A 24,234-nucleotide genomic window follows, 5' to 3' on the forward strand; every position below is an offset into this window, starting at 1 on the left:
CTTCCTACTCCCACCCAAAATTCATCTTGAGGGAAAGGCAATACCTTGGGCTTCTTATTTTTACATCCTGCCCTTTTTTCTGGAAGGTCCTCAGGTGTGTTGACATAGTTTTTGTTCTTTGAGACTTTTCCAGTGTGTCGTTTGCATGTCGGCCCAGCTTCTCTCAGTGCATGTCAGCGCCAGGACACCTTGTGCCCCATGCGACTTCAGTTAGCACCAGCTAGCACCAGTGTGAATCCTGTGGCCATTAATAGAGGTGGAGTGCCAGCTTGGAGGCCAAAATTGGGAGCATAGAAAATATCAGGACCAAACATTTCATACCTCATTCAATGGAGTTGACCACTTCATAGAAAAGAAAGTTGGCATCATTGTCCTCAAAGGTTCCCCCTTTGAGGTGCATATTTTGACCTTTGAAACTGTGGAGCATTTGTGTTTTCATGGATGATTATGTTCAGTCTTATTATAAGGACCAACTCTGCTATACTTCGGATTTTCAGGTTCCTAAAGAAAAAGATGAAATGGTAGAGCAAGAGTTTAACCGGTTGCTAGAAGCTACATCTTACCTTAGTCATCAGCTAGACTTCAATGTCCTCAATAATAAGCCTGTGTCCCTTGGCCAGGCACTGGAAGTCGTCATTCAGTAAGTACTTTGATACTGCTTATTGTATAGCGAATTCTACGTAGAGATTTGCTGTTTATGCTTTGATGTTTTCAGCAAGCCTTATTTGAGCTAGTTTTCACATATTTTCATGTGAATTAATGAACTCTCGAAGGTAAACCATTTTTAAAAATGATCCTTAAGACCCCTCTCAGTTCTAAAATTCACAGCTTTTATGGTATTGAACTATATAGCCAAGAAAATAATTTGCCACCTGCCATCTTTCTCATTCCAAAGTATTAGAAATTTCAATGGGCTTTGATGTCCTTGAATGTTTTTGATGCGTTCCTGTCTTGGGCTGCAAAGCTGGCTGTGTGCCCAGGTCGTATTTATTGTCTCCCAATTTTAGGTTACAAGAAAAGCATGTCAAAGATGAACAAATTGAGCATTGGAAGAAGATAGTGAAGACTCAAGAGGAGTTGAAAGAACTTCTTAATAAGGTGAGATTTTATATTTTCTTCATAGCTGAAGATGTATTAGTGCGGGTTGCGGGGGCTTGAGAAATTTTCCAGTTTTGTTTTTTTCCCTCTGCGGGGAGAGAAGGCCCACGCAGCTGGGACTCATTATTTAAAAAAAAAAAAAAAAAGTGACTAATAAAAGACATGGTTTTATCTGTCCGTCTTTCAGTATGGTATTATTGGCAAGTTGTTGCCAAGGGAAGTAGATCTTTCCTGTGTCAGGTTCCCTTTGGCAAAGCTAGCCCAGTGCCCTCTGCTGGCTTCTGTGATGAGAGGCAGATCAGCTGTGCCGGGGTCGAATTCCCACTGAGGAGGATGACAAGTCTGCATCCGGGACCATAATTCATTGCCGTAATTACTTCGCTTGAGGTGCCAGTTATGGGGATAGTCCTCAGTGGTGTGTCTGCTGAGGGCTCTTCTTCCCACCACTTCGCAGAGGCCTGGTTCCAGACTGGGAAACCACTTGGTTCTCTCCTGATCCTGCCAGCTACGACTGTAGTGTCAGCTTAGGGAGAAAACATGAAGTGGGACGGCCCTTGCGGGGAGCTTTTAATGCAAAATCTGGGTGCATCTTGTGACCATACTCTTGCCTCACCCTCTCACTGTGCTTTGTTTCTTCCTCCTGTCCAGTGAGAAGAGGTCTGTGCCCAACTTCTTCATGGACTGTGTGTGGCACGTGTGAATTGAGCAGAGGCTGGAGGACAGCCAGCTGGCAGGATAGCTGTGGGGCCCAGTACCACCAGAAAGCTGAGGGGCTAGCATTAGGAATGGCTCTGGAAGGTTCTGTGTGGTGGTATAGCCTTTACATAATTTAGAAAACAAATCATGACCATTTGTTCCCCAAAACAATAAGTTTAAGTGGTGCTTTGTCCTAGAATTTTATATGTATATATATATACATATATATATATGTATACACACACACATATACATACACATACATACACATTTTTAAATTAATGGAACACTCCTGGTTCTCTGTTTGTTTTAGAAGGCAGAGATGATCTTACTTCTCTGAGAATGGTGTGATTCCTCTGTGTTGAACTGTATAGGATTTTTTTCCTATTCTAAAATGTCATGATGTAGAAGAGGTACTGAAGAGTTTCAAGGACCTCATGTTGTATCCTGTTTAGGTATACTAGCAGTTTAGGGGGAACCGACACATGTGGTTTGGAGATGACTTACGTCACTATCCGAAATGGTAAATATGTCTTTTTCCTTCTTAGATGGTAAATTTGAAAGAGAAAATTAAAGAACTCCATCAGCAATACAAAGAAGCATCTGAGGTCAAGCCACCCAGAGATATCACTGCCGAGTTCTTAGTGAAAAGCAAACACAGAGATCTGACTGCTCTGTGCAAGGTGGGGTATTCATACTTGCCTGGACGGTTTTCCTTGGAATCCTAAGAAAGAGTATAGATCTGGGCAGCTTTGGAAAAGGGAGAGCCACTGACCAATCACGGGTGCCTGTGGTAGGAAGAAGAGGATTTAATACACAGGAACCAAGGGGACTGAATGGGCTAGTGTGGTTTGAGATCTGCTTTTTCTGCAGAATTTCTCCTTGTTTTCACCGTCTTGTGCTTTAACTTACTTACATCTCAGTGTAGCTCCCTGTCATATTTGTCCCTGTCAGCTTAGAATAGTAACATAGACTGCAGTCATTTGGTATCAGAACTCTCTGGGCGGAATCCCTTAGTATCTCTCAGCCGTGGGATCTTAGATTCCGTAATCATCTCATCTGTGACACAGTGTTAATACTTTTCCTTTGTAAGAGATCTAAAATGCTTTATCCTGTGCTAGGGACATGGAAAATGCACAGGAAGTCATAGTGGCTGGTCTTTTTCACTCTTTCTTTGTAGCGCACTAGTGTGCTAGTCTTCCTTTATCTCCTCCTCCTGCACGCCCTCTCCCTCCTCTGCGTCCTGCCTTCATTCCGGGCTCACATTGTAACTGGTCTCCGAGAACCACCATCCCTGAGCCCTGATCCAGCCTTAAGCCGAGGCACACCGCAGAGGTGACCTGGACAGGGAGGTGGTCCAGGCCTTACACTTGGAGGTATAAACGAGATTGGTCTCTGACCCAGTAAGATCAACCCAGTTCTCTTAATTTTACCAGGAATATGACGAATTAGCTGAAACACAAGGAAAGCTAGAAGAAAAACTTCAAGAATTGGAAGCCAATCCCCCAAGGTGAGGAAAACACACAAATGTTCAGAAGGATAGCTTTTGCGGTTCTCTGTCATATTTAGAGGGAAAATTACAAAGCACTGTGGGCTTTTATTTATGTCCAGTGAATGGATTGTGATTTTAATGGGTAGGAGTGTCTTATTTAAATACACTTGGTTTTGAAAAGATAACCTTTCTCTGTAAGATACAGTATTTGAATAAAATATACCGTCTTCCTGTGAGTGGAATAGAAGGTGGTATTGCTTTAAATTCCCCTAATTCTGAGGACTAGGAAAGTATTCTACTTGGTTTCCACTGGATTTTTGATAGTGAGAACTTAAATGCTGGTACTGTCTGTGCTCCATGGTGCATCTGGCCTCCAGTATTTTACTCTGGAGCTGGGGATGCTACCCACTCTTGCTTTAAAAAAAAATTTTCTTTTTGCTTTCTTTATAAAAACAAATAAGCTTTTATAATGCCAGGTACTGATAGGAAGAAGTTTTTTCTTTTTAAGATTTTTAATTATTTATTTGACACAGTGAGTGAGAGAGCGAGTGAGCACAAGCAGGGGGAGAGGGAGAAGGAGAGGCAGACTCTCCATCAAGCAGGGAGCCGGACGTGGGACTCATTCCCAGGACCCTGGGATCAGGACAGAGCCGAAGGCAGATGCTTAATTGAGCCCCTCAGGCGCCTTGTCTCCATCACCCCCGCACCCCCACGCAAATGAAGCCTGATAGTAATTTGCTTTAGGTAGTGTGCTTGGCTCTGCTCTCGGCATCAGTAATAAAGGAGTTTATGAGACAGATAAGGTCCTACTTTTTGACTTGTGATTTCTTTGTATAAGGCACACAGTACCAGGCTTAGGTTTCCTGTTACTGAGATGGTCTCCATCCGTCCACTGAGGATAGTAGTCCTTTAGTGACCTGTGCCTGTCTGTTTTCATTTTGCAGTGACGTGTATCTCTCCTCAAGAGACAGACAAATACTTGATTGGCATTTTGCAAATCTTGAATTTGCTAATGCTACGCCTCTCTCTACACTCTCCCTTAAACACTGGGACCAGGTAAAATTCCTTTATCATTTATTTTGTTGCATGTGTCTTTGAGAGGGGTCTTAGGAGAAACTTAATGTGTGTGTGTGTGTGTTTAAACAGCTTTGTTAAGAGAGGATTTACATTACAGTACAGTTTACCTATTTTAAGCAAACAAGTTCAAGTTTTGCCAAACGTACATAGTCTTAAATCACCACCATAATCAAGATACAGAACATTTCCATCCTGGAAGGTTCTCCCTTGCCTCTTTGCAGTCAGTCCCCAGCCCTCCCACTCCTGGCCCAAGACGGCCCCTGATTTCCTTTCTGTCACTGTAGTTTTAATTTTCCTTGAATTGCCTCTACATTGAACCATATGGCATATGACCATACAGAATATAGCCTCGTGTGTCTTAAAGTTCTTTCACTTAGCAGAGTTGCTGAGATTCACGTGTGTTGTTGGCATATTAGTGGTTGGTTTCTTTTCATCGTTGAGTCTGTCGTGTGGTGCGCTGGAGACGGCTTGTCCGTCGCGGGCGCGCTGGGGGCCACTCGGATTGCTTCCAGGCGTTCTGGCTGTAAGTGACTGGAGCTGCTGTGAACGGTCACATCCATCTTTTGGGTATATGTCTAGGAGTGAGACTGCTGGGTCTTAAGTGTAGATTTTTAACTTTATAAGAAACTCCAAACTATTCCAAATTGCATTCCCACTGGCAGTGTTTGAAAGTTCTAGCTGTTCCACGTCCACATGAACACTTGGTACTGGCAGTTTTTAAAAAATTCAGCCATTCTAATGGGTGTATAGTACATTTCATTGTGGTGGTAATTTGCATTTCCCGAATGATGGGTGATGTGAAACACCTTTTCTTGTACTTACTGGCCATTTGTGTGTCAGTTCTTTGAAGAGTCTGTTTAGATCTTTTGCCCATTATTTTTTTTTATTTTTTATTTTTTAAATATTGATTGATTGATTGATTGATTTGACAGAGAGCACAAGCAGGCAGAGAAGCAGGCGGAGAGAGAGGAAGGGAAGCAGGCTGCCCGCTGAGCAGGGAGCCCGATGCAGGGCTCCATCTCAGGACCCCGAGACCATGACCTGAGCCGAAGGCAGCGGCTCTACTCGCTGAGCCACCCAGGCGCCCCTGATCTTTTACCCATTATTTTAAAATCTAGTTGTCTTCTCATTGAATTGTGTAAGAGTTCATTATGTTCCTTCGATCATTGATATATTTTGTCAGATTTTTGTTTTGTAAATATTTTCTTCTGGTTCCCCCCCCCCTTTTCTAAATGGTATTTTTCACAGAGCAGAACTTTTTATTTTTATGAACTTCGTATTTCCTCAACTCTCTTTTATAAGCTTTGTGCTTTTTGTATCCTGAAAGTCTAAACTTAGATCACTATATTTTCTCTTGTTTTCTTCCTGAAGTTTTATGGACTTAGCCCTAATGTTAGGTCTCTGATTCATTTTGAGTTAATTTTTGTGTACAATGAGATAAGAGGGTAGGGTTCATATTTTTCCATATGGTTTTCTAATTATTCTAGCATCATCCTTTTTCTTCATTTGTCTTGGCACCTTTTTTGAAAATCGCTTGACCATGTATGATGCTGTTCATGGTTATTCCTTCTATTCACTCATTTGTCCACATGCCACTATCATATGGTCTTAATTACTGTTCCTTTATGGTATGTCTTGAAATTAGGTAATGTAAGTTCTTCAGCTTTTTTTTTTTTTTTTAATCCTTTTGTCTACTTTAGGTCTTCTGTCTTTCCATAAAAATTTTAGAATCAGCTTATCAGTTTCTATTAAAAAATGCCTTCTGAGATTTTGATTGGTATTGGTATATCTCCATTTATTTAGTTTTTTTTTTTTATATTTTTCAGCCATGTTTTACAGTTTTCAGTGTACAGGTTTTACACTAGTCTTTCGTCAAATTACTGTTAAGTATTGCAAGTGTGAGTTACTCTTGACCTGGTGAGAAGTCACAGAGCTTCTTAGAAATTAAATGGCTCAATCTCTAAATCTGAGACTTTGACCAGACCTAAGACTACAGAAGTAAATATTGGACTTTTACTCACGTATTTTCATTTCCATTGTACATTTGCTCATAAAATTAGTTCGAATTCTTAATCTTTAGGTTATACTTCCATATTCTTTAGTGTTTGACTTAGAGTGAGGATTGGGCCTATTAGTGGTAAAAATCTTACAGAATTCCAGTTACAGAATAGACAATTACAGTTGTTGCTATTGTTTTTCCATGTATTACTAAATTAGACCCTCATCACTGATTTTATCATTTGAAGTTTCAATATATATATCCATTCGTCATCTTATTAAAGTCTGGGTGTCGATGATTTGAACTGATCAGTATGGGGAGCAGATGAATCAGTCACTAAGTAGTGAGAGTTCTGCCAACCCAATATTTTTATCTAATTCAAAAGAATCATGCTTGTTTTCTTCCAGAAATTTCATGAGATTAGAAAATACTGACTAGCCTTCAAAATTTTCTCTACAGAGAAATTTCTCTACAGAGAAAATTTTTCAGTAAATTCAAAGTAGTAAGATCATTTTGGGACTCCTTCCAGGCCAAATGCTGACTTCTTTACTATAGGGAGCCTCTTGGGCCAGTCTTTATAATCCCAGATTGTTTTTATCTAGTTTGAGTAACTTTTTAGTTTTGGAAGCCTTCCTCATCCTTCAAATCTGTAAGTTTAAGAAATAAAAACTGATTTTGCTCTCAGGTAAAAGAAAACGTAATTGGGGTGGTGAATCTGATATTCTACCAAATCTGTAGTGCATTCAAAAGCCAAACATCTGAATTTATTGAATCCTCTTTCTCCGAGAGATCCCCCTCCCCCCCCCAGGTAATCCGCCTGAGGGGTTGGGTGAGAGACTGTGAGGAGAAAACTCAATCTAGGGAAGAGATGGCCATTAGGGACATGTAAGCATTTTGTCTTCTCCCTCTAGTTTCCTGGGATAGCTGTCACCGAATACTGAATGGTGGTTCTTTGATTTCTGCCTTAGAATATTGACTGTTTTCCACAAACAGTTGTTTTTCAGTGTGAATCTTACAGAATTCAGGATGTATGGCATAAATTAAGGAAATATGGATGGACTTTTCTGTCCTCTTTAGGATGATGACTTTGAGTTTACTGGCAGCCACCTGACAGTGAGGAATGGCTACTCGTGTGTCCCTGTGGCTTTAGCGGAAGGCCTAGACATTAAACTGAACACAGCGGTGCGGCAGGTTCGCTACACGGCTTCGGGTATGTCCCTGCTTCACTGGGGTGATAAGTCTCTTACTCTGAAACATGGTATCAATCTTTTGTTGAGTTTGACTTACAGAAAAAAACATTAGGTACATTTCCTGATAAAATGTTGTATCATATAAACTATGACTTGTAATTTTGAAAATTTGTAATGACAAAAGGATTGACCTGTAGAGCCTGTGGGCAGTCTGATCCATCGTTATGTAAATCAAAAAATTGAGGCAAGTTTCCAATTTGTGTGTGAATTACTTTGATATAACAACTGCCGGTGAGTTTGGATTTTTTTTTTTTTTTTTTTTTTTTTAAGATTCATTTATTTGTGAGAGATAGCAAGCACAAGGCAGGGGTGTTGGGAAGAGGGAGAAGCAGACTCTCTGCTGAGCAGGGACCCCCATATGGGCTCGATTCCAGACCCCGGGATCACAACCCGAACCAAAGGCAGATGCTTAACTGACTGAGCCACCCAGGCGCCCCACAAAGTGTATTCTTAAAGACTGGGATTTGGGCCTCTGGGCACAATGGGACCCACTCCTTGTATTTTACCGTCTGGGTCTTCCTCTTTGGATCTGTTCTAGCCTTTCCCGTGCAGAGGGGCTAACCGCTCGGGTTGGTTTCTGATACGGGGAGCATCACACTTAGAGGTGGCGTTACCCCGATTCCCACAGGCCGAAGGCTCAGTGCTCACTGTTGCTGGTGTCAGGGCACATTTAATGCGGAGCACAGAGAACCTGCTGTCCACCCACCTCTGGAATCAGTAGTCGAGAATCTTGATGAAAGCGAATCACCGCACTCCCCTGCCCCCAGGGCCCTCGTGACAAGTGGCATTGTGGCCATCAACCTTGCTTGCCCTTCATGGCCGCTCTTCTAGAATTGCAGAGACGACCGCAGATGCTCTTACTTTTACAGCCCCCGAGACCATTTTCCATTTGATTCCCCTCATTTGAAGCTTCTAGCTGATGTTGAGGTCTGTAGCCTTTGAATAGCCTTTTGCAGGCAGGTGAAGAGCAGTGGGAAAGGGGACATGAACTGAGCTTTTCTACCAGTTTTGAGCTGTTTATGTATTTTCTGAAATCTTCTGAAATAAATGGGTACTTACTGAAAAAGAAAACACAAATGAGGAAAAGGCACTCTTTTCAGTGCCTTAGCTGTGGTCCACTCTGAGCTTTCTGCAGACTCTGGCAAGCGAGGCCTCCCAGTGCTATCTCTGGTAGGGCACGCCCTGCGCGCCAGTGGCGTCCGTCGGTCGGCACCGCGGTCTTCTGGGGTCATCCCTCTCGGTCCTTAGCAAGCACCTAACCACCGTGGGGCGGCACTGCTTCTGCTGTTACAGACCTTTATTCTTCACTTTGGTCGCAATTTACTTAACCCTTGGTAACTAATAAGGCTGTTAGCCTGGAAGACGACCAGTGTATGAGGAAGTGCAGACAAGTGCGGGGGCGGGGAGCCGGGGCTCCGGAGCTGACTGTTAGCGCTTGAGTCCTGGCGGTGCGTACCCGCGGGGCCCGTCTAGTCACTTCGCCGCCACCTTGGTTTTCTCGTATTAAAAAGTGAAGAGAACAGGATATTCATGGGATCATATGTAGATGCTCCCACGCATAGAATGTTCTGTACCATCCTTATCGCCAGTGAAGTCTTTTCCCTCCACCGTCTCTAGGGTGTGAAGTGATAGCTGTGAACACCCGCTCCACGAGCCAGACGTTCATCTACAAGTGCGACGCCGTTCTGTGCACGCTGCCCCTGGGGGTGCTGAAGCAGCAGCCCCCCGCCGTCCAGTTCGTGCCGCCCCTTCCCGAGTGGAAGACATCCGCCGTCCAGAGGATGGGATTCGGCAACCTGAACAAGGTACTGGCCCTGGGCATCTCTCCACGTGCCCGTGGCGCGGTCGGAGAGGATCATCGGGGTTTGCGTTTCTGCACATTGTGCTGTGCTCTCGGCTCTGAGAGGTGAGGGGGAGAGGCCTGTCCATTCGCTCATTTCCGTTCATTTCGGTGCCTGATTTTTTTTTTTAATAAATACACACACACAGAGATAGATGAGGACTGACTCTTCTGGGATCATTTTGCAGACCTCAGCCCACAAAAACAGCTCTAAATGTTGTCTTCAATAATACATTCGTGACAGGGATTTCTGGGCTTATGCGGAGAGTAGATGAGAGGAAACTGATAAGGTCTGAGCAGCAGTAGTTCCTGTCGAGGCACAGCTCTGCTTCCAGCCCTGCTCCCTGAGCCCTGTCAAGAGCCCTGCCGCAGCTCACGGGCCCCTCTTTTACAACAGGTGGTACTGTGTTTTGACCGCGTGTTCTGGGACCCAAGCGTCAATTTGTTCGGGCACGTTGGCAGCACCACGGCCAGCAGGGGTGAGCTCTTCCTCTTCTGGAACCTCTATAAAGGTAACTGCGTCCTGGTGTTAATGTTTTTCATATTCTTATAGGAATAGAGAATTAGAAATATTCTGGGTTTTCTCAAATACATATTGTATTGCTTTTTTTTCACTGATTCAACCAGCAATCCCAGAAATTCCTGCTAGGTGCTGGGGATATGGAAGAAAAAAAAAGTACCCCTCATCAAAGAGCTCACATCCTAGTGGGAAGTACACTAAGGAGGTGAGCCTTCTCGGAACGGGGCTGTTAGTAGAGGACCAGAGTGAAAGCCCAGGGCACTGCATAAGGAACGTAAAAAGAAGAATCAACCCAGCCAGGAGGTGCAGAACCAGGGAAGCTTCCATAGGGGAAACTTTATTCCTAATTCTCAGACTTTTGTATCTGACTGGCCCCTGAATCTTTTGACTACTTCCTTTAGAACCTATGTGTCAAACCCCTGCCTCCTATTTTAATTTCTTCTACAACTGGATTGCTCTTCTCTGTGGGTGCTTAAAACGTTTGTGTGTGTGTATACAAGTGGATCTCCTGTCTTCTACCTCAGGGCGTCTGCATGTACTGTGTGGTCTGGGCCCACGGAGATTTTTTTCTTCTTCTCTTTCCCCCCAGCGTGGCATACCCTGCCCAGCCTTTCTGGCCTTGACCTGCCGTGCTTTCAGAGAGGCCTTCCAGGACACACATACTTCTGCTGCCTCAAACTAAATTAAGTCCCTGTATTTTTTTCTCTTTTGTTTTTCTTCATTTGCTTTTATCAGTTCATAACTACAGCTATGTGATACATCTCTGTTGATCCATGGGGTTGTTCAGTCTAGTTCCTAGCTTTTGTGTCCCAGCATCTCGTACTGTGCCTGTTACCAAGTCTGTTGCCTAAATAGTCTCCGAATGAGTGGGCGAAGGTGGTGATGAGCTTAGAGGGGTTTGGAGTAGTTAAAAGGATGTAGCTCGGGGCACCTGGGTGGCTCAGTGGGTTAAGCCACTGCCTTTAGCTCAGGTCATGATCTCAGGGTCCTAGGATCAAGCCCCACATCAGGCTCTCTGCTCAGTGGGGAGCCTGCTTCCCCCTCTCTCTCTGCCTGTCTCTCTGCTTACTTGTGATCTGTCAAATAAATAAATAAAATCTTTAAAAATGCTCTTTAGTCATGGAGCAAACTAAGAGTGGTCAGGGCTAAGGACTCTATGCCTAAAATACAGTATTACCTTTTGGGTGTTTTTTTTTTTTTTTTAAGCAGGGTCTGAAGTTAGGTCTTCAAGATTTCTGTATTCTGCAAAATTATAAGCGGTTCAGTACACGAGTCACACTCTACTGACTAGAGTTTTGCCAGCTGCCTTCTAAGGGATAGATTTTGAGTTGCAATTTTGGAAACCTAAGTTGTCTCTTGCAGGAGTGTTGCGTGTCTGTCTGTGGGTCCTCCTATTTCCGGGTGCCCAGAATAATGTAGGGCCTGATAAAGAAGTTCTTGAGAAAAGTGTGTAGGAAAACCCTGGAATTGTTCTTTCTGTTTCTCTAGCTCCAATACTACTGGCACTAGTGGCAGGAGAAGCTGCCGGCATCATGGAAAACATAAGCGATGATGTGATTGTCGGCCGGTGCCTGGCCATCCTCAAAGGAATTTTTGGCAGCAGTGCTGTGCCGCAGGTAAGTTAAGTGGGAAGGGCCAATGGGGATCAAGGTTGACACTAGAGTGGGGTCTGACACAGCACAGTTTCAGCCAGAATTGAGAGGTGTGCTGAGTTTCCAGGAATGCGAGTGTTTGGAGTCTGTGTGTCAATGTGGGATTCAGGAAAGCCCCCCGCCCAGTACCTGGCCTAGGGGACTGAGAAGGGTTTGCTGCATATCCCTGCCGGCCCCATCCGTCATCCCTGCGTGTGGAGTCCTGCCACTCCCGCCTTTGAGTCGAAAGGGTCAGACTCCCTCATGGAAGAGTAGCTTGGTACTTTGTTCTGTTCTTTAGGCCCACTGAAAGAAGCACTAGATCCTTATGATTCCTTTGAAAGAAGGCACATTAATGCTTCTTGGGAATTCATGAGAAAATAAAGGTCAAGTCCTGGGTAGATGTATAGATTTCCTAGGCAGGGGAACGTGGATGCTTAGTTGGAAGCCATTTGTGTGTTTGAAAGTGGAAGCATCAATCCCTTGGCTAACTCCTGTCTCCTGCCTCTTCGCCTTTGCTGCTCTGTTGTATTCCCCCCACCACAGCTTTCCCACCTTTCAGAGAGGACTGGCTTGTCCTCTGCCCTGTAGTAACTTCTGTTCGTGCTTTTTTCTTCAGCCCAAGGAAACTGTGGTATCTCGCTGGCGTGCTGATCCCTGGGCCCGGGGCTCCTATTCATATGTCGCTGCAGGATCTTCTGGAAATGACTATGACTTAATGGCTCAGCCAATCACTCCTGGCCCCTCAATTCCAGGTGCTCCACAGGTAAGAAACTGGCAAACTACCTGGGCTTATTTGGGAATAAGCCCAAATAAGGATTTCCTTATTTCCTTATGGGGTAGGGGAGGTTCTGGTGCTGGTGGTTAGATTTTAGTTGTTCTCTCCTTGGGCCCTTTCAAATAACCATGAGCAGCGTCAAAGGGAGGACCAATATTACTTGTGTCTGATTCCTCACATTCCGGCTCTGTAAATCTGGACAGTCCATATTCAGAATGGAAAAATCCATAGGATAAGCCAATTACTTTTTCCTTATTCAAACTTTTTCCCCTTAAAAGAAAAAATTTTTTTTTTTTAGTTGCACCCCGTTCTGTAATGGCTCACAGGATTATTGCAGGGTGTCCAACACTAGGAACATGTCAGTCTCCAGGACATGCCCCTAAGGGGTCCTTGTTTAGTGCCAGACCCAGCTCCAGAGCTCAGGACCCTGTGAGCCCGCTCCGGAGCTGAGAAGCAGGGGTGTCCTGAGTTAGACGCTGGCTGGCTTCAGTGGCAGAGTAATCAGGAACCCCTGTGCCCCAGGAGGTACTGTAGGGGGCAAAGGAAGCTCTAGAACTGGGTGTCCCCCAGCATCCAGTGATAAGAACAGGTCCAGTCCTGCTTTACCCTAGGACTAAGGCTGGCTTGGCTGAGGTTTATTGTTGCATTTCTACTTTGGTCATTTCTAGAATACTTGCTGATGAGGGAGATCCTTTTTGGTAGAACGATGGTCTGTGACTGGGGGCAGCCTTCGAAGGCCGATAGGAATCTGGCAGTTCAAACACAACAAAAAGAAAAGTTCCTGTTTGCGACTGGCTGATCCTTCTCTCCATTTGTTTACCTGCAATAGCCGATTCCACGACTGTTCTTCGCTGGAGAGCATACGATCCGGAATTATCCAGCCACCGTCCACGGCGCTCTGCTGAGTGGGCTGCGAGAAGCAGGAAGGATTGCAGACCAGTTCCTGGGGGCCATGTACACGCTGCCTCGCCAGGCCACACCAGGCGTCCCCGCACAGCAGTCCCCAAGCATGTGAGACTGATTGACGGGTTCTGAGGGAAGCAGACACTGTGAGTCTTCTGCCGTGTGAGCAGAGCTCTTGGAGCAATACTGGATCCCACTAAGGAATTCATGATGCCAGGTGGCCAAGGTGGTGGCCTCCTTTGAGTGACTTAGGGCTAGAGGGGCAGTTGTCCGTTAGCGTGGAAGTCCGTGTTCTTCCTCAAGACTGAGGTAAGCAGGCGTTGTGAGAGGATGTCGTAGTCTCTTGGTGTGTGGTGGTTTTTTATATTTTAAAAATAAAGCTTCATATAAAATTCTTTCTCGTTGTTTCCCCTTTAGATTTACATAACGGGTGCTGTGCCTTTAGAATTGCCAGTTTTCTCGTTTAAATAAGGAGGATGTTTATACAAAGGCAACAGATGGTTTGGCCAGGTCTGAAGGTAGGGTTGAGGGGAGCCCCGCAGAAGCAAAGGCTTCGTGATCCTTGGAACGAGAGCGTTCCCCATTGGGACTGTGGGGTCACTACGCCAAGAGTGTGAAGCTACAGGTCAAGCCTAAGAAATCAGAGGAGACTCTGAATTTTTAAATATTTTAAATTTCTAAATTTAAAATAAAACAAGGCACAGAGTTTGGGTGGATCTCTGAGAGACCATTCTGGCTTTACTCCCCCGGTTCCCTCCATGGGTCTGTGCTAACTTTCCACTCTTGGGTCCAGCACACCGGCACAGAAGTTTTAGGAGGTGTTCCGCAAGGAGGTCAAGGGTTTAGGTGACTTAGCTATCACTGTCCGTCTCCTGTCGCTGCTCTTAGTGGAGGACCACAGCAGGCGCTGAGGGAAGATGCCATTGCCTTGCCTTTTTAGCTTCTTTGCGGCCCCTTCCTCGCTCTTCAGAGCACATCACTCCAGTTCCTGCTTCGCTTGTTCTCCAGTCCTGTCTCATACAAGGACACTTGTGATTTCATTTAAGGCCCACCCAAATCCTCTCCCCATTCAAAATCCTTACTCATGTCTGCGAATTCCCTTTTGCCATACAAGGTAAAAACATGTTTACAAGGGAACAGTAACTGTTCCTTCTCAAGGGCTCCTAACACTTTTACTACAAACACACGCACATTATCTGTTTGCTTTTACTTGTGTTGTCAGTTCTTCCTTATAATTAGCCTAAATGAGGTTTATTCTTAGATTTGAGGGTTGTTACACAGGTGGGCTAACGATAGGATAAAAATGGAGATAAAAGGGGCTTCCCCTAGTCTTCGAGTAATAGCGGCGGGGGAATCTGTACACCAGGACCGGGGCGAGTGGTGGAAAGTGTATAGACTTTGACCTACAATCTGTGTTTAAAATAAAACCAGGCACAGCTCTGCCCCTCATACTGTTACCGCAGGTGGGTGGTCCAGCATTAGGTGCTTTAAAACATTTGTTTTTTAAATAAATGGCATAGGCACCTTGAGACAGAGGACCGTTCCACGTGAGGACAGACAAGCCTAAAACGAAGAATCCCAGCAGCCGTTTGCTGGGTGTCAGGCGTGTCCTCTTCCAAGCCCCAGCATGTCACCTGTCCTCGCAGCGTCACTGATGAGTTGGTTTGTCAACTACAGTGAGTTGCGCCAGCTGTGCCGATGCCCAGACAACAGCTGCACTCAGGTGACGACAGAAATGGCACCAGGGACTCACACACGAGCACATGGAAACTAGGGAGCTTTATTGGTTACATATTGTGCCGCAGAGCCAACAGCAGAGCCAGCAGCCAGCATTCGAGCCCGAGGATCCGTGCACACAGGCAGCCTCCACTATACACATGCACCCAAGGCGCCCCGAGTCCCCGCTCATGGCGTCGCCCTGGTTTCCAGCAACAGGGTCCGGCCTCCTTGGTCCCAGGCTTGGAGCAGGAACGTAGAAGCTGCCGCACCTAGACTCCAAGGGGCAGGGCTGAGGCCAGAGCGCCTGCCGGAACGAGCAGAGGGACTCGGGGACTGCGAGCCGGCGCCCCCCAGCAGAGGGGTCTCTGACGCATCGACAGTTTTGTGAGGGCCGCTCTCCCAGCCCTCCCAGTCTTTAAAATACAAAAAAATAGACTTTATTCTCTTAAAAATACATTCCTTTCAGTACATGTTCTGAGCTGTGAAGCAGCAGGAAAATAGGGCCCCTTTCCTATGGTCTTGGCTGTGAGGCTTCGAGGAGAACCCTGGGTCCCCCCGGGGGTTGTCCAAAGATAATCCCTAAAAGCAGCTCTTCCCAAGCAGTCCTGTCAGAGTAACAACAAACCCCACATCCACAGAGGCTCTGGGTCCCCGTTCCTTACTGGGCAGGGGTAGCGCTTGCCACTGACCCACCACACTAAATCTGCCCCAGGGTCCCGGGTCCTAGATAACGGAGGAGGGGGAGGATTTCTGTGCGGACTCGCCGGGGACCGAGGCCGGAGCGGCGGGCCCCGCTGCAGATCCCCTCCCGCCCGCGCTGGCTCACTGTCAGGCTAAAGCAGAAACAGCCACGGCTTCCTCGCCTGCCACCCCTACAGCTTCCTCGGGTGGTTTGAGTGCCCGATGTGAGAGCGTGGCCTCTGGCCTTCAGCCGCCTCGCATGCGTTCTCCAGCCGCGCAGCTCTGGGCACCGGCGCCCGGGAGCCCTCCCGCAGCTAGCGGCCGGCCAGTAAGAGCTGGAGTTAGAGGCACTGAAAGTGGGTCTGTCGGTTGGGACAGCAGGGCTGTTTGGCTGATCGGACAGCTATTTAATTACTAGGTCTCCCCTATTTGGTGAAAGTTTCCTCCAGGACCCCTGACTGTGAGCTCCAGATGGTCCCACACAGGTGGCTTTTCAGAAAGGGGCCTTCGAACTTTGGAATTTGAGAGCCGGCCTTGCCAGCCACTTGAAACCCAGAGGAACCGAGCCTCCAGCCTTCGTTTGCTATTATACATGGTATCGTCTGCAATGCTGAGGACACTTAAAAATAAAATCTATTTTATAACGGTTCTAGAAAGTATGCAGAGTAAGGAAACACAGTATTTATCCTGAAATAATCGTTACAATCAAACCCTATTGCACTCAGATTTTTAAGACAGCAGCCCTCAGCAAGAGGGCACCACAGCTGTCCCCCCCTTCCACAGAGCATTCTGGGGAGTGGCAGGTGTTGATGCTGCTGCAATGTGGAAAGATCCAGACTTTGGCACCAGGAGCTACAGCACCAGAATCCAGGGCTCCAACGCCCGAAGACGAGAATTATTGGCGACACCTCTGTAGGCATGGCTTGGCACCCGTTTGTTTCCACCAGCAGAGAAGAGCCGCAGAATTCGTTTCCTGTAACCTCAGCAGACCACCGAGAGGCCCGTTTCCTTCGGACTCTCCAGGTTGCCAGCCAGTGAAGAGGAACGGCAGGGGGGCTGCAGGTGAGCGGCTGCAGCCTCGGGTAAGCTAGTTTCTAGCCAGTGACCCGGAGCAGCAGCAGGAAGAGGTTCTGAAAAGAGCATCTTGAACTAAGCGTGTGAGGCAGCACAGTGGACGAGAGAGAAGCTACACGGCAATGCCCTTCGACTGGCAACGCTCCAGAAAATGGAAGTCGGTGCGCAACTTTCCTGTCCCCGAAAGGAAGCGAGGTGTGCCCCGCGCCGTCGCCAGGGTCGCCAGGTCTGATGGCAGACGCGGGCGTGATGAGCGCTGGTTCCCACCGAGTGCAGGCCGGGAAGAGGCTCGCAAAGCCAGCAACACGAGAGGGCCGATGGGGGTCCCGAAAGCCAGGGAGCGCTGTGAGCCACGTGGGCACAGAAGCCATCGGAGCCAGTCCCTCCTGTCACAGACCAGAAGAACGAGGCCGGCCGAGCTTCGCGGAGTCCATCCGCATGATGTTAAAACGCGGAAAGAACAAGGCCCTCGAAAACATGGCAGGAGAGAAGACCCCTTCCCTGAACCCATCTGGATGCTACCTTCCAGAAGCAGAGTGAGCCCCCACAGGACAGTGTAAACAGAATAATCTCAGAATGTCACACTTAGGACCCTTAGAGACCATTTCAAAGAATTCGTTTTACAGATAAGGAAACTGAGGCCCCAAGAGGACAGACAGTGACTTGTCCAAAGTCACACAGCAACACAGTACAAAGCCATGAAGAAAACTCAAGCTTTCCTGACTCCTAGCTATGCTCTTTCCCTAGGAAGGAACAGTGTCTGCGTCATTACAAGCAGCCTTCGGAAAGGGACCCCTTCTTCGAACTGAGTGTTACACAAAAAGCCGTGCCAAGAATATATGGTTCTTTGTAACTGTCATGCCCCCCCACCCCCCGTGACTGGAAATAAGAAAACTAATCAACTGTTTATTTGTGTGGCTTCCTGAAAGCTTTGCCGCATTTTGCACTGTACAAACCTGGGGCCCTCGATAGGCATTTAGTATGAGCTGTCCTCCAGTGAAGTCCTAATGACCGTTCGCAGAAGCCAAGGGCCCGCTTCTGCAGGAAAGCCGCAGCCTGGTAAAGTGCAACACCTCCTCCCCGGCACGCGAAGAGGAACGAGTCCATGCCTCTCATGGAAATATTGCTTTGTGGAGTGACGGGAGACGCTTCTCCCTGCCCACTTTCCCCCTTGCTGGGCACTTCTAGAAGGCAGAGTCCGCTGGGTCAGGCCCAGTTTAGTTCCGGAATATTCCAAAGGGTGGAAATGACGGAGTTGGCCTTTAGTCTCCAGCTGAGGGAGAGGGGCGGGCAGTGCCAGCAGCATTATCGGTGCCAGGAAAGGAGATGCGTGAGGCCTGTGCGCTTCCAGGTGCCTTTGGAAGGAGAGCAGAGAGCCAGGGGAGGGGGAGGGAGGACATCATTCCGATAGGTGGGTACCCGTGTGTTCCGCCCCAGGGGGCCAAGTCCGAGAAGCGGCAGCCTGAAGGTTGCCCCCACAGTCCCTTAGAGGCAGCACAGACCTCTTCCGCTGTCCAAGTCCGAGGAACGCCAAAGGGCTCTGAGAGGAGCGGGTGCCCCCCGCCCCGGTGGCGCCCACGGCTGCTGAGTCTCAGCGGGTACTCGGCCCCCTAGAGCTGACAAGGAGTGAACGGGGTGCGGTGAGGAGACTAAGAAACTAGCCGCGCGGGAGGGCTGCCCTCTGCCCCACCGAGGAGCAGAGAAGGGCCTTCGGCTGCTGTTGTGGGGTGAGGGTACGAGGGCTTTCTGTAGCTTTCGCCATCCGGGGGCCAGCGGGGCCTGTGCGACCTGGGGACAGGGACGAGGAGAGAGGACTCATGCATCGGGGAAGGCTGGGCCTGCGTGACTTATGTCCAGCTTGTAGTTTCGGAGCCCCCCGGCCAGTTGGCAAAACGACCTGAGCCACAGCCTGGTCTGCCGTCGTCTCCCAGCCAAGGCCCGGCGTCCAGCCGGGTTCACGGGCCTTGCATCCTCCGTAGGGCAGGAAGGCAGGAGAGTGGAGAAGCGGGAGCAGAGGAGACAGCAGACCTCGCCCAGCCGGCTCAGTTGTCCTCGGCGCAGGGCCGGGCTGGCCGTAACCGCTCCTCGGCCCGGGCGCGCCCCGACTCGGAGGGCCCCGGCTTCGCAGGCAGCTCACACCGCTCCAGGGGGTTGTGCGGTCGCCTGTGGACACCGGGTGAGCAGTCGTCCCCGTCCTCCTGTGCCAAAAACGACAGAAGTGAGCTGTGGAGGGCAACAGCAAGGGACCAGACCCACTCATTCCCTACCCCAGGGGTCCTCTCCAGCCCAGCAGAGTGTAGACAGACCACAGGACGGGCCAATTTAAACATTCCTTGGAAACAAGGAGAAACCACACCCCCAGGCTGCTGGGGCTTGTGGGGTAGGACAGGGCCTGGGATGGGGGCATGGGGCCAGCCCCATAAGCAGGGGCCCGGCACTCCTTGCGTTCCGCATGGGCAGGCTGCGTGCTTCTGGGGTGAGCCATTTCCCTGCTTGGGGAGCAAGGAAGTACCCTGAAAAGGAGGCCAGGTCAGGCTCCTCCTACTTCCCACCTATAAACTACCAAAAAGCCAGGGCCCTTCCCTCTCAGGTCCTGTACATATCCCTCATCTGCTCTCGGATATCCAAAGCTTGAGGGACCTAAACACACCCCTCCCCTTCACTCCTCTTGTACCAAAACTCTGCCTTTTCAGTGTTCTCATTGGTCCTTCGAGCAAATGCAGATCGAAGAACTCAAGTATGAGTGAGCAAGTTTCAAGCTGGCAGGGTAGAAAGTGCGTGATTCAGAAACCAGAATCTTCGATCCACATCTTAGCTCTTCCAGTAATTCACTCAGGCGGCCTTAGGTAAGGCACTTTGGGTCTCTGACCCTCCATTTCTAGATCTAAAAAATGGGGCTAATGCCTGCCCGCGGGGCTCCTGGAGAGACTGAGACGGAGGGGAGGTGCGCGGTCAGACGCTCAGTGCCCTGTGAGGGCTTGCAGGGCATTTCGCTTCACGCACCATCACGTGCCCTCTAAAAAGGAAACCACATCTGCGTCCAAAACGTCCTGCAACCTCGCAGGCTCCGGATCAAGACACTCGTAGAGGCCGCCCCTTCACTGCCCTGACGCTCCGACCCTCACATGAGGCGGCGGTTGTGATTTCTCGCTCCTGGAACAAGCCTACTGGGTCAGCGCTGCCCTCAAGACGAAGGACACGATGACTTAGACGCGTGTCTGGGGCAAAAGAGAGTGACCCGTGGGCCCAGGCGTGTCAGCGGGGCCCAGGAAAAGCCCTCGCGCTGGTGCCCCTCGTGCCCCGCGTGCCAGCAGCTGGTGAGCTCCGCTGGGGAGACCCTCTCCCCAGCTCTCCTCTCCGGCCGCGGCTTCCTGGGCTTCTAGATGCTGCTCTGTGGGGCTTTAAGGGGAGTTCCTTTGGCTACTCTGGCAAACCCAGGGGAAGGAGGCCAGATCTCTTCCTTTTGTGTGGCCTTCAGTACAGAAGAGACAGACTGGAAAAAGGGTTTGGGAAACTCAAGCTGCTCCCTGCCCAAATACCTTCTGCGACGTACTTGCTCCTTCTCAAGGCCAAACCCACCCGATTCTGAGCAGTTCTCCGGTTCTCCGAGCAGCCCAGCTCTCCCCGGTATTTCCCAGCCCCATAATCCTGAGTCACGCTGGCCAGAGAAAAGGAAAGCGCAAGGAGGGGAGGAGGGAGAGGGAAAGCGGGGGGCTCACCGCGCCTGCCGCGTGGTTCCAGGCTGCCCCGGCGGCCGCATCTCCCACCCGATTGCGACGACTGAGCACCTCGGCCACGGTGAGGCTGCTCTGGGTCCTTCTGGAGGCGAGCTCGGGGGCGTCCCCTGAACTTCCTGCCCTCGGAGTGCCCTGCTCACAGACGTGCGACCTGGGCTGCCCGAGGTCCGAGCAGTCCGTGGCGGCCCTCTGGGTGTAGGCATCGGCGGCTTCGGCGCCTCTCCCTCCTCGGGCTGGGGGGTCCTCCGAGGAGTTCAAGTCCCGCCGGCTCTTCCAGGCGTTGCGCACCGTGACGTGCCTGGCGTCCGCGGAGCCCCCTTCCGCAGGGGCGCTGTGGTTTTTCCACCGGATTGTCTCCGCTGGGGCTGCGTGGCTGTTTCTCTCCGAGGGCTCCGAGGGCTTGATTATAATGCTGCTCCGAGACACCACGGTTTCTGGCCTGTTCTTCGGGGGCCCATCTGCCGTCCTTTCTGCTTCGGTGAGCTGCAGGGCGAGGTCATGTTTGTGAACGGAGAGCTGGAAGGGGGAGCCGGCGCTGCCGAGCGCCGTGAGCTCCGCCGGCCCAACCTGGATGTTGCTGGTGGACGTGTGCCTCTCCCGCGCCGCCTCGCCGGGGCTGCAGCGCGGGCTGCTGCTGTCCGCGGGGTAAATGGTTATGCTGCTCGTCACCTTGTTGGGGCCTGGTTTCGAGGTGCATTTCTGCTTCTCCGTGGCGGCCTCGGTTCCAGATCCTCCCATAATTTTTTTCACATCCTTATCAATGATGACGGGTTTGATGATGGCTCTGGACCGCAAGGCCTCTCTGGGGCTGAAGGGCCGTTGGCTTTTGACCCCAGCACCGTTGGCATCTGGGAACTCGACAGCATTGGCAGAGGCTCTGACGGGCTTCACGGACTCACTTTCTGTCCCGACATCTTTATCATTCTCAAACAGGGCGGTTCTAAGGCCTCCTCGCGATTTGGCTTTTTCCCTCGAGCTGGGCTGGTGCCTGGGCTCCGGCTCCGGCGTGATGGTTGTGTTCACCAACTTGGCAGTAACCAGAGACGCCGCATCCCCGTCGTCATCGGAGTCTGCGTTCTCTCTGCCGCCGGACCTGATGACGCGGCACCTCAGGGCCTCGTGCGGACTGCTGTCTTCCATCACGACGGCTACGGGTTGATCGATGCCTTCTTTGTTTGGGGTTGAGAAGCCCTGAAGGATGTTCTCTTGGCTTCTGGAGCTATAGGGATATTTTGATAAGAGTGGAGGCTTAGAATTTGGGGCACTGCTATCCGCCTCTGGGCCGCTGGCAGCCTTTTTGCCCTTGCAGAGTCCTTCCGAGGAAGATCTCCGAGACGAGGCCAGGGATCCGATCCCCTTAGGACTGCCGCAGTCTGCAGCCTGATTTAACGGACTTCCGTTGCCGGGTACCTGCCCCCTCTTGCCAAAGGGGGCCTCCGCGGAGCTGTCAGAAGCCTTGTCACCTCTACCCGGGACGTCACTGGGCACAGCCCCCTGGGTGGTATTGTCACTAAACGTTCGTGTTGTCTTCTCCACTTTTCCCTTCAACCCACTCTCCGCTCCTGGCTTGGGAGCGCCCTTCCAAACCTTGCTGTGCTCCTGCGCCGCGGGCGGGTAGCGGCTCAGCACCGACGGCTGCTCCCTGGCCTTCCTGCCTTCGCTCTGAGAAGAGCCCGACCCGCATCGCTCCTCCGCCCTCCTCGTCTCCTGAGCCCCACTGTCCGCAGCCGCCCCGGCGTTGGAAGCTTTGGCGGCCCTCCTGTTGGTGAAACTAGGAGAGGAGGCCTGCCTGTTGCCCGGAGAATAGTCACTGTTGAGCGCAAACTCCCTGTTGCGATGCCTCTCCCGCTTGTGCTGAGGGGACAGTTCCCGGGCCGTGTGCTTGGACGCCTCGGTCCCGTGGCCTCTCAACTTCGTCCTCTCGTGCCTGCCTTTGCCGGGCAGGAAAGCCTCGTCCCCTTCCACCTCCCCGTTCTCTAACTCTTTCTGTTTCTTGATCTGTAGCTTTATCTCCTCCAGCTGGCTGGCCAAGAGTTTGTTCTTATTTTGCTCACTTAGGTAATTATCCTGAAGGTCATTGTTTTTGGCCCTCATTTTCTTAAGCTCTTCTTCCAAAAATTCAAAATGTTTGATCTGTGTCTTAAGTTTCTCAATCTCTTGGTTAAGGTCTTTCACTTTGTTGTCTTCCTGATTTCGGTTCTTCTCGTTTTCGGATCTGTTTCTGGCTTCGTTCTCGACCTGCTTCAGATAGTCCAGAGCGCCCTTCCTCCTCGATTCTTTGCACGGCGGCGTGGAGCAGATCCCGTCCTCAATCCGCAGGTCGTTCCTTTCCAGAAGATTAGAAGCGTTCCTGGTGTAATCTCGGTGCAGTTTTTTGTTCTGCTCCAGTTTCTGGGTGAGCTCTCGGATGAGCTTCTCGTTTTCTTTCTCCTTTTCATTCAAGTATTTTCTCTCACTCACAAAGCTCAGAGTCAACGACTTCAGCTTTTCTAACTCTGACACTAAGCTCTGCTCCGTTTTATCCAGGCGGTCCTCGGAACATTCCAGTTCTTTCACTTTGACCCTGAGCATTTCCAGCTCGGAGGAGATCTTCTTGGTCAGGTTCCGCTCCTCATTCAGACTCAGCCAGAGCTGGGTGCGGTCGCTCTGGCTCCTGCCGAAGGCCTCCTCCAGCTTCTCCAGCTCGGCCATTCGCTTCTGGAGCCGCTCGATCTCAGACTTCAGCTCCCGGGTGAGGTTTTCCTCCTCTTCCAGCTTCTCCTTCATCAGCCGACACAGGTCCTCCGCTCTCTTGATTTCCTCATCTTTGCCCTCGATTCTCAGCACTCGCTGGCGCAGCACTTCGATCTCCGCCAGCATGCTGGAGTTGCTGCCTTCCGCCTGAATCACCTTGTCCTGGAGGTCCAGGAGCTCATCCTCTGCTTTCTGGAGGTTTTTCGTGGCTTCCTCCAGCTCATCGAGACGGCGGCTTAGACTCTGTAACTTAAACCGCAGGTGGCGGCTGGAGGCGGTGTCCTTGTAGCTTGTAAGTTCAGCCATGCCTGCTGCCAGCTGCTGCGCGCCCCGAGAGGCATCCAGTTCCACTCGCGGGGACGAGAAATGGTTACCTTTCTCTTGGTGTCCACAGCCTTCTTTGGCAGCTGGAGACCATTATCAGTCTACAGAAGGAAAAGCAGAAAGCATGTCAGGCGCAGATCTAACATCTGTACTTCAGCCCCCCGTTCTTTTAATTCTTGCGCCTAAAACATAGCAGGTGCTCAAATGTGTTGAATGAATTTTAATAACCCTGCAGGAATGACCAATACTGAGGTGATTATCTAGTTTAATCCTAATGAAGAATGCTACGTGTGGCCACATGGCAAAAATACAGAGGGATGCCTTATTTCTCATCTTTACCGTGTGCCACCTACATAATCCCAGGACTGTCCTTACGTTTCTGCAAATCACTAAGTAAACAGCTTCAGTTTTACTGAGTTGTAAAATGGGTACAATGACCCTTACCATATCTCTCCCCATTACTGTTCCGAGATAATGTGTAGAAACCTCTTGGTAATAAAGCAGTAAATAATCGTAAGATTATCAAGAACTATGACAGCTTCAGGGAACAACTAGATTAGTGAATGGGGCGCCTGGGTGGCTCAGTGGGTGAAGCCTCTGCCTTCAGCTCGGGTCATGATCTCAGGGATCGAGCCCCAAGGGAGCTTGCTTCCCCCTCTCTCTCTGCCTGCCTCTCTGCCTA

At 49.7% G+C, this 24,234-nt stretch overlaps 2 protein-coding genes across 5 annotated transcripts in view; one reads left to right on the plus strand and one right to left on the minus strand.

Annotated features, from left to right (window-relative positions):
* KDM1A (lysine demethylase 1A) overlaps positions 1 to 13,679 on the plus strand; it is a 60,305-nt gene extending 46,626 nt beyond the window's left edge. For both annotated transcript variants that reach the window (XM_044237402.1, XM_044237403.1), the window contains 11 exons: positions 498 to 640; positions 1,008 to 1,098; positions 2,343 to 2,477; positions 3,231 to 3,304; positions 4,231 to 4,342; positions 7,440 to 7,572; positions 9,230 to 9,417; positions 9,850 to 9,964; positions 11,461 to 11,588; positions 12,223 to 12,369; positions 13,211 to 13,679. In XM_044237402.1, the coding sequence (XP_044093337.1) occupies positions 498 to 640; positions 1,008 to 1,098; positions 2,343 to 2,477; positions 3,231 to 3,304; positions 4,231 to 4,342; positions 7,440 to 7,572; positions 9,230 to 9,417; positions 9,850 to 9,964; positions 11,461 to 11,588; positions 12,223 to 12,369; positions 13,211 to 13,396 (1,452 nt within the window). In that variant the 3' untranslated portion in view covers positions 13,397 to 13,679. The remainder of the gene's footprint in view (positions 1 to 497; positions 641 to 1,007; positions 1,099 to 2,342; positions 2,478 to 3,230; positions 3,305 to 4,230; positions 4,343 to 7,439; positions 7,573 to 9,229; positions 9,418 to 9,849; positions 9,965 to 11,460; positions 11,589 to 12,222; positions 12,370 to 13,210) is intronic.
* A 1,365-nt stretch (positions 13,680 to 15,044) lies between these two features.
* The window catches only part of LUZP1 (leucine zipper protein 1), a 99,149-nt gene continuing 89,959 nt past the window's right edge, over positions 15,045 to 24,234 (minus strand). For all 3 annotated transcript variants that reach the window (XM_044237407.1, XM_044237404.1, XM_044237406.1), the window contains exons 3-4: positions 20,478 to 23,653; positions 15,045 to 18,956 (exon numbers count right to left, since the gene is read on the minus strand). In XM_044237407.1, the coding sequence (XP_044093342.1) occupies positions 18,801 to 18,956; positions 20,478 to 23,534 (3,213 nt within the window). In that variant the 5' untranslated portion in view covers positions 23,535 to 23,653 and the 3' untranslated portion in view covers positions 15,045 to 18,800. The remainder of the gene's footprint in view (positions 18,957 to 20,477; positions 23,654 to 24,234) is intronic.

The sequence above is a fragment of the Neovison vison genome, chromosome 2 (assembly GCF_020171115.1).
Source record: "Neovison vison isolate M4711 chromosome 2, ASM_NN_V1, whole genome shotgun sequence".
Lineage (NCBI taxonomy): Eukaryota > Metazoa > Chordata > Mammalia > Carnivora > Mustelidae > Neogale > Neogale vison.